Source organism: Babylonia areolata, chromosome 21, assembly GCF_041734735.1.
Source record: "Babylonia areolata isolate BAREFJ2019XMU chromosome 21, ASM4173473v1, whole genome shotgun sequence".
In the NCBI taxonomy this organism is placed as follows: Eukaryota; Metazoa; Mollusca; class Gastropoda; order Neogastropoda; family Buccinidae; genus Babylonia; species Babylonia areolata.
In genome coordinates this window covers 45,203,695-45,219,645 of record NC_134896.1, presented here as the reverse complement: position 1 = coordinate 45,219,645, position 15,951 = coordinate 45,203,695, and the positions used below count along the sequence as shown (strand labels likewise).

General features: G+C 43.2%; 1 protein-coding gene across 5 annotated transcripts in view; it reads right to left on the bottom strand.

Moving 5' to 3' along the window:
• Positions 1 to 283: 283 nt before the first annotated feature.
• Positions 284 to 15,951, bottom strand: part of LOC143295991 (estrogen-related receptor gamma-like) — an 84,707-nt gene continuing 69,039 nt past the window's right edge. For all 5 annotated transcript variants that reach the window (XM_076607723.1, XM_076607720.1, XM_076607724.1 and 2 more), the window contains exons 4-7: positions 15,354 to 15,467; positions 11,652 to 11,825; positions 10,326 to 10,598; positions 284 to 9,916 (exon numbers count right to left, since the gene is read on the bottom strand). In XM_076607723.1, coding sequence (XP_076463838.1) covers positions 9,675 to 9,916; positions 10,326 to 10,598; positions 11,652 to 11,825; positions 15,354 to 15,467 — 803 coding nt within the window. In that variant the 3' untranslated portion in view covers positions 284 to 9,674. The remainder of the gene's footprint in view (positions 9,917 to 10,325; positions 10,599 to 11,651; positions 11,826 to 15,353; positions 15,468 to 15,951) is intronic.

Below are 15,951 nucleotides of genomic sequence, written 5' to 3'. Positions count from 1 at the left end.
AGGGGGCACATACATGACAAGCAAGACTCGTGAAATCGATCCGAAGCCCTGCAGGACGTAGCGTGGACCAACTGAGTCCCGGTTCAGGTACGGGAAACAAACGGGGAGGAAGAACTCAAGACAGACTGGCCCATTGCCAGGGAACAGAATAACGAGCAGCGTTAGGCCAAACATCATACAACTGCGCTATTCCATCAACTCCTGAGTCTGTCGCTGAAGGAGCCTGGGGGATGGGAGAAGTGGGGTGTGTGGGAGAGGGGTGTAAACGAATGAGGCTGTGAGGAAAAGAAGGGGTAGGAGGGGGTAGGGGTTAGATTTTGAGCTTCAGCCGAAGACCTAAATCTATCAAAACACAACCGCATTCCGCAGAGAAGAGGCGGCGAGGTACGAGTTCTGCAACAACCTTCAACTTAACCGCCCTCCCCCGACCTGATTCTTTTTACCACCTCCACCGCCCACCTCCGTTTTTTTTCGGTAGAAGGGAAAATGTCGGCAGTGAAAATGCCAGACGTGTAACCTGCTGAGCCTCTTCCACATTTGGAGGCACGATCGTGAGCGGGCTTCCAGAACCATGTAACTGTCTTCACTATCTCTCCGAGTAGGCTGCGGCCCCTTCTTCTCAACAACCCCAACAAAAACGAAAATAAATAAATAAAAAAAAGTCTAAAAAGCAGCAGTTCGATCCTTTTTTTTTTTTTTTTTTTACTTCCTCCATCCCCCCCAGCCCCACACGCAATATTCTTGATCGGGAAAGAGTGGGCCAACGGGGGGATGGGGGGGTGATGGCTGAAAACAGTTACCATGCGCATCCGATCAAGGGGGAAAAAAGGAGGGAAAGAGGAAGAGGCAGTCCATAGAAAAAGCCTGGCAAGCAACCAGGCTACAGCAGACAGTGGCGAAACACATCTGTTGCTGTGGAACAAGGTGTTCCCCTCTCCTCCCCTCCACCCCATTCACCTACACACCGATCTCAGTCCCTCTCTCATATCTTCACCTCCTAGGCCCTCTGCATCCTCTATCCCTAATCTATTCCCACCCCTGGCGGTTGCATCGCTCTTTTCTTCTTCTTCTTCTTCGCTGGTGTGGCTTTACTCGTTGGCATGAGCATCCGGGGATGCTATGTCAATAGGTCACTTGTATGGATCCGCGAGTGGCACACACCGCACCTAAAACTGATTTTTTTTTTTTTTTTTTTTAAAGAACAGGAAAAATTTAAAAAAACTTTATTTTTCTTTTCGGACGTTACTACAGTACATTCCCTTTGAAGCCACAGATCCTCGTCAATAATTCTGTCACGGAAACGGCTCTTCTGTTGTCCATGTAGGATCAAAGTGGCGCAGACTCTTCGCAGAGTTTGGCTTGTGATATCATGGACCATAGACCTAGCGTTCAAACCTGCTCTGAGTTAGTGGGAGCGTACCACGCCCATCTTACAAGGTGACCACGTATTCCAGACCATAGAAGAGGTCGGTGTTCCAAGTCAACTGGAGACGGGTCACCGTGACCTGTTCAACTGAAGATAAACGACTTGTTGGTTGTGGCCCCTGGGGTCAAAGAGTTCTCTTGTTGGGGTCGAGAGGTCACCATGCTGATTTACACTTAATGTAGCAAGTTAATAGGGACACAAGACGCTGACCTCCTATTTAAGCGTATCAGCATCACCGTTATTACGTTCGGTAACAGATGAAATCTGGACATTGCTTGAAAAAGAAGTTGAGGCGTGGGATCTTACACTACGCTTCTGGTCAAGTCCACAATTGGCGATTCTTTTGTTAGCTGCATCAGAATTAGCGATTGACAACTGAAGAATCTCAGAGTATGAGCGACACGGCTTTACCCAAACAGCTGCTGTTCTGTGCGGGGCTTCAAAGGCAGGCAGCGAGCAGATAGGCTGTCTGCACCACCACATTCCCAGGTGAATCTACAGCCCGTTGGAGTTCAGGCCATTCTGCCAGCCTCCCCTCCCCACTACCTGGTTACACCATATGGGCCGGCTCAAAGAGATATTGGGAGGTACAGAATGCTGCGGGATAAAACAGAATGGAGGGGAACTGAGTGAAGACGGGGAGTACAGAACCAGGGAGAAGTGATGGGAATGCAGTTGTGTCTGCGCGGCAGCCACGTATAGCACAGACTCAGAGGGGGCGGCTCGTGACGAGTCATAGCACAGCGAACATGGCTTGGACCTGGTGTTGCTTCGCTCAGTCATGGCAAGACCTTCTGGATCAGGAAAAAAACCCAAATACTTTTTATCGCCATCTGCACAGATCTTATGATGCTTCTCGTAATCTGCATTTTTGATTCCTGATTATTTACTTCTCACGTCGTGTTTGTTATATGTGACAAAATAAAATGAAAAAGGGGCTAACTTAAGAGATGGGGTTGAGCGGAAATTTCGGGACATAGCAATCGCTAAGACTGAAAACAGAGACCTGTTGGGGAAATGAATGAAAAAACAGAAGACATTAAAAAATTATGAGTATCAATCAAACCAATTTAAAATGTGATATAATATGAATGATATGCCGACTATAAAACTGTTCAAGCGCAGTCCAAATAGGAACAGTGGTGTGGACAAACCACACACACACTACCAACCCATTCACAATATTCAGTCTACACTACAAGCAGTGACAGATGAGGCTGGCAGGCTGGGAACATATCAACACAGTGATTTCCAAACATCAGGAACATAGCTGCCTACGAAGTAGGGAACTCACTAAACGTGACCATTTTGATATGGTGAAGAAACAAGAGTGGGAAGGCATGCATATCTACACTCTCTACCTAATTCACACCATTCACTCTTGTTCTTTCTGAAAAAGCACACAACGTTTTCGCTGGATTATGTACAGCCAGACTGGGGTCCCACTGGACGAGATGGTGTCCAGAGAGAAGGCTACATTCAACTGGGGTGATAGCGTGGACTGAAATCAGACACCCGCACACTGGAAACTGATAGTAAGTCATTGATTTTTGTGCCAGATATTGCCCCTATTGGAGACAGTTTCATGTCCATGGACGGTCCCCATGAAGAAAAAGTGTGTGTGATAGATGGCGATGAACTGAACCACTGCTGTCACACTGTCTGGATGCCAGGTCCATGTACTTCTCTGATTACAAGTCAGTCACTACATTGTTCTTTTTTTGTTCTTGTTCTTTTTTTTTCCAAATCTGTCAGCCAGCATTACCTTGTCACTTCCGGCAAAAACCTGTCTATGGTCTCAGAGAAATAAAACTGGTGTGCAGTTAATCATTCCTTGCACAGTTATGTATGAGGTACTATTTCAATTTGTCTGCAATTAAAAACAGTGCAAAAACTAAACTATTTCTATTGTGATTATCTGTGGCAATGTTTCCAGATGCCCAATATATTTTATTCAGCTTCCAGTCCTCTGTGCCAACACACACTGTCTCAGCTGGTTCCATCAAAACTACCAGGCCAAAAGCCTCGCCAGTTAGCGGAATCAAAATAACAGGCTTTCAACTGGCCACTCAATCTGTTCCATAACCTTACACAAGTGGACAACTCTTGCCTACGATATGGCTTTGTACAATGGCAGGTCTGCATCAGCAGCCAGGCACAAGGACCTGTTTGGAGAACATTCATTTATTTTTTACATTCTGGCTAATTTTCACTCAGCCAAATTAGCCCAGTGACAGTGATGCTAATTACTTCATCTCAAAATATGACCCGATCTGCAGTGGCCAAAAAACTTCTTAGGTATACAATCAAATCATATGTTATTCATTAAAACAGAAAAAAAAGTTTTCTAGTTTGTGTGATGAAATAATGTATAAGAACTCCAATACATCGACAAGCATTATATCTCGATTTTCAAAAGTAATGCTAAAAGTAACAACCACACAGGATGCCTACAAATAACAATATTCAGATTTGCAAGGGAAGAATTGCTTATAAAACTGGCCAGTGATGGGCATCTAAGAATCATACCAATCACCCTGTAGAGAAGGGATGTCAAAAAGGTGATGTATCACAAACCATGGTGTGGACCTTTTCAGTTTGGCCAGTATTGCATTCATCAAATTTGCTATGTTGAGACACTGAACTGAATTTCCATTTTTATCTCCATTAAAAGGCCTCTCAGCAACTGGATGAAACCAGTAGCATCAGGCAACGTGTCAATGAGACTTGTGCCAAAACACACATTTCAGTGGCCAGAAGCATAATAATCATTGTGTTTTTTTTGTTGTTTTTAAAAGGATTCTCTTCAAAGCTTTCCTTCCATGTATTCTTCTTTAAGATCTGTGATTTAAAAGGATCATTATCCATTGAAATATGTGTGTACCTCTCCATCTGTCTTCTGCATCTGTTTATTCTGATGTAACTGTGAAGATGAGATGTGTGTTGGTTCAGATCAGGTTACTGATGACAGGACAGTTATGGAGAGGGGGATGAGTGCCAAACAGATGTGGAGGAAGCTTCCAGGCCAGAGACAAGGACTCAAACATTGGGGTTTGAAAGGAAGTGAAAGTGGAATATTCCATGGGTGTAACAAGTCCTTTGTTGGGGACTTGGGGGGGAGGGGATCAAGTGCTGCCTTTCTCTGCTATCTACCATGGAAAGCGGGTGGAAAGGGATGACAGTGACAGATGTGGCCTGGTGAGCTCCTACCACTCAGTCAGTCTAAACCAGTAAATGTTTGGTGTACAAATATACATACATAATTATATATACATAACATCAAGTACATACTATAGCAATTCATATCATTGGTTACTAAACACATCGTCGCTGCCATCTGGTCGCAGTGATAGTGTACTGCATACAAACCTCTGCACAAAATGTCTTCTCTTCCCATTCATCACAGTCACTCAGTGATGAGATGTGATCCAAACAACAAGGTTCATCCAAAATAGACACATAAGTAGCCACCTACAATTATGAATGACAGATCACACAGTCAGCAAGTACCATGTGTGTACAGGGACAGCGTTTTCAAAACAATCATGAGATTATCTCACATTTCAGAAAAAAAAATGTCCTTGTACACATAACAATATGTGCAAAAAACATACAACTAAAACTATCAACACAGCAAACAAATCTCAAAACAGCTTTTGCTCAACAATTTGTACTGGAATAGACATCTTTTTAAACTTTTTTTTTTTTTCTAATGAAGCAGTTGCTATCAGCCCAGGTTTACAAATGGCATGACAAAAAACAAAACAAAAAAACTACCCTAAAACTGGTCAACAAATAAATTTCAAAACCACACTTGTCAACACTGCACAAAAAAAAGCCTAATGCATCGCTCCATTGGGGAAGACAGGTCTGTCTGATGATTATACAAATATATAATGGTTTTTTTTATTTGTGTAAACAAATGTGTGGTCAAGAGGTCAAGCCAGTCTCACTCCTCTATCATCTTCCTCCCACTCACAAGGTCAAACCTGGACTTCTGTGGACCACATCACAAATGTTTGAAAGAAGGTAATTACCCACAGCATAAGCATATTAATATGCCATGTCTCTAAAGTGTAAGAGTTGTTAGTTTTCTTCAGTATCTGTTGCACTGTTGTGATTTCATTTTGTCTGTTTTCATGTTCTTTATACCTGCTGGCAAGTGAGTCAAGAGAGAAAGGGATCTACTTCTTTTTATTTTTTTTTTTAACCTTTACCCACCCTGCTCCCTTCCACGCTTATGTTGCGCAACAACTGGGAGAGAGATAAATGGAGTGCATACTGGCAGGGACTGACACATGTGGCTGTGGCTCTGGTCCAACTTTTTGTCGTTATCCTTCTACATCCCACCCATCACTTCACCCATTTTCACCTTCCCTCCGTGCTGCTTTAAACACATATCTCCCTCCCCCTGCACCCCAAAATCAAAGCCCAATGTTATCATGGCAATGTCTTCCTTTTGCTCTGTGACTTTTACCTCTTGGAGGAATGCAAAGGAATCAAAGCAGGCCTGTGTATATCTGCATATATATACAAGAAGTTGACTTCTGCATGCAGTCTTCTGTCAACAAGGTGAACTGCAGGTATTTTCCTGAGGCAGTCATGTTTATAATATATCTTCTACTGCCATACATCCATTTCAACATATAAACCATGATCATTCCCTGCCACATTGCACTTCATAACATTTCTTATATTTTTTATCAGATTAATACATGTTTTCAACGACAAAAAAAGTAGAACACTTCTTGTGTTTTTCCCAGCTGTGTGACCTACTTAGCCAGAAAATCCAGCAAGTCTTCAACAGAGCTATTGATAATACAGTTTGTGCTTTGAGGCCCTGGGTCAGATGACATCCTCTTCTGAGTTCACAGACATTTTCAGAAAGGGGATAGGCTGGATCTAGGTTATCAGGCAGCCCCCCAACCCCATTCCAAACCCTACAGCTGATGTTCATAAGGTCAAACCTGGACTTCGTTGGACAACATCACAAATGCTGGCTCTGACATTTCCTTGACTGCGTGGCTTCAATGTTTTCCTGCATAGATTCATTTTTTGCACTTGTTTTCATATTCTAAAAAGTTGAATATGTTTATATATATATATATATATTTATATTTATCCACACACGCACATTCATATATACATGTGTGTGTGTGTGTGTGTGTGTGTGTGTGTGTGTGTGTGTGTGTGTGATTGCATTCTTTATTTCTTTGGTGACATAAGTCAAACAACTTTACTTATAGTCTGAGAATACAATCAAGTAATGCTAAAGCTGGCACATCATAACACATTTGAAAATTTGTTGTAAAGATCTAAATGAATGTTACTGATAGGCAATGAAAACAATTCACACAGAAACTTTGTGGGCAATATGTTTGGTCCAATGGGAAATTGACTATTCAAAGTGCACATTTATGAAAGCAAGAAGCACCAGGAACATTAATCACCTCTTCAACTTAATGCAGAGTATTCTAACTTGTTGGCACCATATACCCGATTTCAGTAAATGTTGTAGCTCCAAGCATTCAAATAACTCATTTTGGCATTTGCCATATCACATTTTGATCTCTAATCAAGTTCTGCACTTCTCTACTGTTCACTTAAGACTTAACAGGTGGTCAGAATGTTACTTGTACATCAATATCTGTGCAAATCATTATATATATTACTTTAAAATGAGATATATAAATGTGTTGTTGTTTTTTTAAAGACAAAAAGTTGATTTGTAAAATGTAAGGACATTAATTCTGAAACTGAGTCAATATCTGCACCCCTGAAGCAGTATGCAAGTCAGGTTCTGAAAAAGGAGTATGGTTATGTGAAATTGAAAAAAAAAGCTCCTCGGTTCATTGCATTTACTAAATTAATGCAACATGTCATAATATTTTGAATCACAAAGTTTTCAAATGGAAAAGTGTTATCTTATTTCCTTGAATAATAAATAGAGAATATGGAGGAATACACTCATTTTGACATTGTCAATAAATATCAATCCTTCAAAAAACATAATATAAATCACAATAATACATAAAATATTCACAACTGTTCAGAATACCTTTGCCTTACTTAAAATACAACAACCAGCAACTAACACATAAAAGCTAAATGCATTTGCAGCTTCCTATCAAAAACCAGAGGCACTGATTATGTTAGTAATTTCAGTTTTGTCCAGACTTGCTTCTATTTGTATTTAGCTTGAGTGATGTAAAAGAAACAGACAAATAAAATAAAACAAAATAAGCAATCTACAAGATAAACACTTTGAGGCTCCTCTCCTGCTAAGGTGATCCACATCATCCACATGACAACAGAACCTAGGCATAGTGAATGGGTTTCTTTAAACAAAAACAAAAAAGCTGACACCAGGAATACAGATTTATTTGCTCAGATCAGCTTGTGATAAATTACCTATAGTCAGGAGGTCAGACACAACTCTAGTTAGGGATGTGTGATGAATTACCTATAGTCAGGTGGTCAGACACAACTCTAGTTAGGGATGTGTGATGAAATACCTGTAGTCAGGTGGTCAGACACAACTCAGGGATGTGTGATGAAATACCTGTAGTCAGGTGGTCAGACACAACTCTAGTATGGCATGTGTGATGACAGACCTGTAGTCAGGTGGTCAGACACAACTCTAGTCAAGGATGTGAGGAAGGAGCTGAGGGCAGTGGGGGGGTCCAGGTCATACGGGCATGCCATGTCCATCATAATCAGGACCTGTCCACTCTTCCCTCACCCACCAGATCTACACTGGGTGACCTCACCACCATGACCACCACCTTCACCTCTGTACCCAGCCATCTGAAAAACATTTGAGGGCAGAAACACTGCCGTCATGATGTGGTGGTGGTTTGCACACAACACTGCAATGTCCTCTGTTTCTTGCCCAGTTTCTGGAGACAGGGTTGTAGGTCACTGTCACACAGTTGCTCCATCATTTCATCAACACCAACTTGTTGTACATGTCTCCTTGCCCCACATCAGACAAAGGCCTGAAGTCCTACTCTGTTCAGTGTCCTTGGTTCATCAATCTCAAGTGTCGCCATATCATGAACATTATGCACACAGACACCACAACAGAACTCCAGTGGCACTTCAAAGTTCAGACAGAAATCACAGACAGTATCCCCAAAGACTAAAATGTATGCCACTGTTTCATCAACAAGCTGATGTCCACTTAAAGTCCCTCTGTTCAGCAGAAGTATGACCCTTCCTGAAGTAAAGCTACTGATTTCTGTCAGCTGCACAATGGCCTGTAAGACCCCTATTAGCTGTCACTCTGTGCCATCACAAGGTAAATCTGCTGTGATAGTCAACAAGAGTTCACATTTCCAACAGAACACATACATTACTTCTTCCTTCCCACAACCAGTGATCTTGATCTGATGAAGACGCCAAGTGCTGTTATCCTTCAGAGCCCAGGCTATCAAAGTTTCTCTGTTTACTTGACACTTTCAGAATCAATGCTCACAAACGCCAAATAATCAAGACTCTGTCTCATGTCACAGTGTATTGTTCACAAGGACAGTCCTTGCTCTTCATAGTATACACTTATCATTAAGACAGCTGCACGTACATCCCCAAAAGATAGGAGCGATACAAAACCTTTTTCAATCTAGTATATGACAGTATGTACACCAGTATAATAAACTTTAATACACATATGATAATTCTATCGCATAAATATCATAAAAGGTGCATAAATTCTCTTCCATCATGTAAAAATAATCAACAATGTTTAAACACTCTATAACCAATGGAGGAAAAAAATTCAACCAAATTTTCAATGAAGAAGCCACAACAACAAATATAATATGACTGATGGTCTAAAGACCATAAACTATCGCCTCAATTATATGATGATCTCTTCAATTTGGCAATCAAGGTAACAAAGGTATAAATGAAAAATGTGAATAATTTATTCTTTCCTTCAAATGAGCACTGATAGTAAAAAAAATTTATTTTTTTTTAAATGGGAAGAGATAGAGAAAGACTGGGTGTAAATATCTCCCAGGAAGGAAACTGGATAGGACTGTATAAAGAACAGGAAGATGGTGCTTTTAAAATGCTAGCAATGACAGACTAACAAAGAAACAATGGTGATGAAGAACTGGGCCATGAAGAACAGAAAGGAAGACCCCTAGTGCGCTCACACACATCCACATACACAGACACCTACACACTCACACACCACAAGACCACAACGCCCTACAAGCCAGGCCCAAAGGGGCCCCACTGATCCTCAGGAGTCAGCTTCCAGCATTTCCAAGAACAGTTTGTGCATCATGACACGGCCATCATTCTTCAGGTCAAACCAGAACTGCTTGGACAGCAGCTTAATGTGGGTGATGGCGGGCAGCAGCAGGAAGAGCTGGCCCAGACGTCGGGGGTGACTGCCGTGCCGCGCCTTGATGCAGTCAATCAGCGAGTCCTGCAGCTTGTCCTGCAAGCCCCGCACCGTCTCTCCTGCCTCTGTCCCCACATCTATCAACATCACAACACACAGGCGCTTACAAGAAAGCCAAAAACACATGAAGGAAACACAATAAGATCTTTCTATCAAAACAAATGAGCATGTCATATCTATTCCAAAGTGCCAATGCACCTGTCAACTGATTTCAGGTTTTCTCTCTCAACAGATTTGCAGCCCTCTACCTCCACTAAACTAGTTGCCACCTAATGCCCCACACATTCCTCTCCTCCACCCCCACCTCAATAAAATCAGTCAAGAACTAAACAAAAGTTAGTGAAGAGAAACAAAACAAAAACACACCAATACAGACAAAACAGACACACATGAACAGACTCAAACATGTCTAATATATATATATATCAGGAAAGCCATTAAATAATATAACAATGACTACTGCAACAGACATACAGTGTCACTGACCAATGTTGCAGAGGATGATGGCTTTCAGCAGAACATACTCCTCACGGCTGACGCCCAGGTGGGTGAACTTCTGGCACAGTTTACGAGTTAGGCTGTCAAGCTCAACAGGGATGTTGTACGCCTCCACCATGTCCTCTGACACCCGCAGGTCCTCAGCATAGCATACAGCCCCATTGTAGGGGCAGGAGCGGAACACCAGATTGAGGCACAGGATCTCCAGCCACGAGTGTTGCAGCAGATTCATCTGATCGATCAGCTGCAGGTTGGCAAAACCTGTGGAAGTGGACACAAGCTGGAGTTGTAACTCAGTTGTCAAGAGCAAGACAGGTTTTACAGAAACAATGCAATGAAAGCAACTTGAACAGAGACCCGCACTGCAGAACAAAGCAACATTACCTCAATGGAATTCAAGTCAACATGTCTCTTGAGAACAGCACAAGAAAGAATCTTTGGGAACAAAGCAAGAAAGGTCTATGGAGGACCAGGCAAGAAAAGTTCCTTGAGAACAGTGCTATAGCAACAAAAAAAACATCTGATAAAAAGAAAACCATGGCTGAATAATAAAACCACTTCCATGAAGATTCAGAATGTGAACCAAGTCAACCAAGCAGTTTTAAGGTGAACCAATCATGACTGCTGGTGCCCAAGATGACAAAAAAGGAAGAATATAAGATATCCACAAAGGCTCAAGTCCCAAAGCTTTCATTTCAGTGTCCAAAGTGTTTCATGCCATATGAACAATGTTTATACCAGCCAACTATTTTTTATTTTATAGTTTCTCATTTCAGCATATTACAGTAAAAAATATATTTAAAAAAAAAGATAATTAAAAAAAACAGTACAAAAAAAACACAAAAAAACAAACAAAAAAACAAAAACACCAAATAAGCAAAACAATACTAAAAGCAGCAGAGATAAGGTAAGAGATGCATGAAGTCACATAGCATGTTTCAGATCGCATGATCTGAAAACTTAACATTTCCTGAGCAGTGGTGTCTGGATTCCTCAAACAGACCCTGTCTGTTAATGTGCAGCATGGATAATACAAAAACCATCCAGATGCCTGTCAATATCAACATCTGTGTGTCTTGTATCCCTTCTGCTATGGATGTACCAAGAGAAGAGGAGGGTTGTTAGAAAACAGCTGACGATGATTATGGCAAAAACAATGCAAGACAATTCACAACACCTTTCTTTCTACCAATTTGTGGCTCTTCCCACCTCTGTTTTTTCAGACAATGGTAATAAATCACTACCACAACCAAAACCAAACACACCACCACCACCACCATCACCATCAACAGCCACCAAGAGAAGACTCCTCACCTGGCACCTGCTTGGCCCAGCTGATAGTGATGACCAGCTCACGGTCAGCCAGATCAGACACGGCCGCCCTGAAGCGAACCTCATCATCAGGCAGGCTGGGGTCCTGGGAAGCAAACAGCTTGTCCAGCTGGGACTCAAGTGCCAACAGGGTGGACAGGATCTTGTTGTCTGACACTGCACACACCGTCATGGTCATTTAGGAGGTGTGGTGGGGTTGTATTGAATTGTATTGTACTGTATTGTATTGTATTACCTTTTTTGTCACAACAGACTTTTCTGCGTGAAATTCAGGCTGCTCTCCCTTGAGAGAGCGAATCACTGCACTGACAGTGCCATCCCTTTTTTTGGGGTATTTTTTCCTGCCAGCAAATTCATTTGTTTTCCTATCAAAGTGGATTTTTCTACAGGATTTTGCCATGGACAACCCTTTTGTTGCTGTGCATTCTTTTACATGCGCTAAGTGCATGCTGCACACTGGATCTTGGTTTATCGTCTCATCCGAATGACAGGGAGTGATGCTTCAGGAACACAGAGTACAAATGTGTGTATGTGCGCCACGACCAAAGAAGATACTGGGTTGTTAGAGGTCATTCTGCTGCAGCTAGGGTGGTCAGAGCCACGAAATCCAGAGGCACTCCGTCAGTCCTGCATGTCATTTGCATGCGTGCAGTTGTTGTTTATCATCTGCACAATGCTGGTGGAAAGAGGAAACGTCATGACCCCATCAGCCAACGTCATCACTGAGAGTGCTGCTGTTCACCTCTACACCTGTTTGCCCCTGTCCCTGACCCTATTTCTCTGCCCCACTGTCGTCCTTAGCTGGGAACAGGGATTGGCTCTGTGTGTGTGTGTGTGTGTGTGTGTGTGTGTGTAGGGTCTGAGTGTACAGGGAGTTAGTGGTGGAGGCAGATTTTATTTTGGGCACCCTTGGGTTGTTTGTGACTGGCCCAAGGCACTGTGTGTACACGACAAAGCTTAGGACTGTGTGCCAACTACAGTCATTCAGTACAGTTAGTGCGTTATGTCAGCACTTTGTTTCTTCTTCTGCTGTGGTCGCAGGGTTACCATGCTCATTGCATGCTCAATACAAAGGTCTACTGGTCTACTTCAAACTCTTTCCCTTCTGTAAACATGGAAAATCTCTCTCTCTCTCTCTCTCTCTCACACACACACACACAAATACACACACACACACACAGAGTTTATACTGTGCTATCTGAATCCTGATATTTGCAATAAAATTACACAAGTGACATAAAGAGAGCAGAGACACACAGACTGACAAAGGAGGCAAGCTGTTTAACCTCAGAAGGCTTCAAGCAAAAACGAAGGTCATGACAGACCTCATCAGAGACTTTTTGTTTGCTGATGATTGTGCCCTCAACGCTGGATCTGAAGCTGACATGCAACTCAGCGTTGACAAGTTTGCCACTGCCAGCAGGAACTTCAGCCATACCATCAGTACGAAAACTGAAGATCTCCATCAGCCAGCCCCAGGGAAACCCCACGTTGAGCCCAACATCACAGTCAACGGTTAGAGACTCAGTGCGGTGGAGCAGTTCACATACCCTGGCAGCACACTGTCATGAAATGCGACCATCGACGATGAAGTGAATGTCAGGATTGCAAGAGCAAGCACAACCTTTGGCAGACTCTATGCAAATGTCTGGAACAGAAGAGGCATTGGTCTCGAGACCAAGCTAAAGGTCTACAGAGCAGTAGTTCTCCCTACACTACTGTATGCCTGCGAAACTTGGACAGTGTACCAACGACACCCCAAGAAGCTGAACCACTTCCACACAACATGCCTCAGGAAGATACTGAACATCAAGTGGCAAGACAGGCCCCCAGACACAGAGGTGCTTGCAAAAACCACCCTTCCCAGCATCTTCACCATCGGGCATCCTGATGCAGTCCCAGCTTCGCTGGGCTGGACACGTGGCGCGCATGCCAGACCATCGGTTGCCCCAAAGGCTCTTCTATGGCGAGCTGCAACAAGGGAAGAGATCACATGGAGTCCAGAAGAAGTGCTTCTGAGACACTCTGAAAGTCTCTCTGAAAGCGTTTAACATCAACCCTGACTCCTGGGAGGAATCTGCAATGGACCGTGACAAATGGCGCACTGCTGTGCACAAAGGCGCCAAGTTGTGCGAGGCCAACAGGACTGCTGCAGCTGTTCAGAAGAAAGTCACGGGCAAACAAGCTCCCTGACAATGATATGCCTGTCTTTGTCTGCCCCAACTGTCAGCAAACATTTCGTGTGCAGACTGGACTATTCAGCTATCTGCGCATTCACAGATAGACTCATGAGCATCCCCCCCATCCTACCACCACCCTCCCTGCATCCCCCAGCTGGATGACAACGATGGTCATCATCGATCTCGATGGACACACACCACCACATTAGTGGTATAAAGAGAGCAGAGACACACAGACTGACAAAAGGAGGTATGAGGGTGAGAAAAAGTGTTGTTGTTGTTGTTGTTGATTTCTTTAATGCGTCTGTGGATAATTATTTTACAGTCTCACATGCTGGCGGCACACACACAAATATATAAACAGGTTCCTTCGTCCTTATGACAAAAAGTCAGTCATAAACAACAGATACAACAAAAACAACACCTCCTCCAATTTTGCACAGGCAGTCAAACATAAGTAATACACATTACAGGCTAATACTTGAGTAAATTGGATTGTGAGGAGGCAGGAAACACACACACACACACACACACACCAATATTTGTCTACTATGTTGATGGGCAGCACTCTATGGGGATCCAGGTATCATTATCTGTAACCAAACGAACCACCCACAAGCAGACGCCCTAACTATATCCCCTTACCAGGCACACAAGAACATGTTCGATCTGATGATCTGCTTGTCTAATGTCAACAGGTAGGTGAGGGTTCAGTCACAGGGTACCTATCCCTCTGCCCTCACCCCAACCAGTCACTACAATGCATACATGTATAGTATACCCCATTTCCATGTAGTTCAGTGCACCTCTTAAGTCTCCTACACCACTATCTCTCTTCCTCAAACACACACACACACATATATATATACAGAGAGAGAGAGAGAGAGTGAGAGAGAGACAGACAGACAGATAAACAGAGGCAGGGAGAGAGAGGGAGACGCACGCACGAAAGCATCCTGTCTTTCACCCCAGCTCCCATACCAACACTCCAATTCAACTGGTCTATTTTCATCCTGACTAGTTTCCTTCTCTCCTCTCCATCCCTTCACCACCATCACCTCTTTACCTCCCCTCCTCCTTTTCACTTGATTATGCAGTCTTCGTTAATAGGTAACCATTGTCTTGATCGTTCCATCAAATGCTGACTATTAGTATTACTCGACGAGCCCCCTTTTCCCAACATTCACTGCGCCTCAGTTGCTGAAGTTCTTTACTTTCTATACTATACCTTGATAACGTCCTCATGAAATCCCCTTCATTTTGTGTTGGTCCCAGAAAATTAAAGGAAAATCCCACTGCTCAATAGGTATTGCATGCTCTCTCTCTCCCTCTCTCTCTCTCCACACAGATTAATGGAATCTCTCGGGTGCACACACACACACACACACACACAAACACACATTTTTTAAAGAGGGCAAACAAACCAACCAACAAAGAAAACAGGAAAGAACAAAGCGAGCACTGACACAGTCGACTTTAAGCTCAGAGAGAGAACAGGACTCACAGTCGAGGCAGGGCTTCTTGGTGACGGTGACGATGGGGTGAACCAGGGTGGTCTGGTTGTCTGGGTTCCTCTTGTACTTCTGGCGGCCCCCGCGCACTCTGTCCAGCCGTACTCCTGAAACACCCAACACACCCTGTCACTCTCCGCACCACCCCCTTCACACCACTTATCACTGCTTCTCTTCAAAACACCTTAATCCCGGGTTGCTGTCTCCAGGTTGCCTTTGGATCAGTTTCACAGTACAGGCCTTGTTGCTGATGTCAGCATATGTGTTCCAAGACTTCATCACCATCCCACTAGAAGGAAGGAGGGGCACACAGAAAAGAGAAAGAAAGACGGAAACAAAGACGAAAGAAAGAAGGGTTTGAGTAAATTAACTTATTAAGACACCTGCTGAGATCTATGCAGTTGAAACTGGCTGAATGCTTCCCCTTCTCTTTGTCACCCAAATGTGTGTGTGTGTGTGTGTGTGTGTGTGTGTGTGTGTGTGTGTGTTATGTATTCAGTTCGTCATTCATTCGTCGTGTTCATTTAAATTTCAATCCACAGCAAACTTCAGCCAGTTCGGGGTCCATAGTCAGCTGCAGGTAAATGAGAG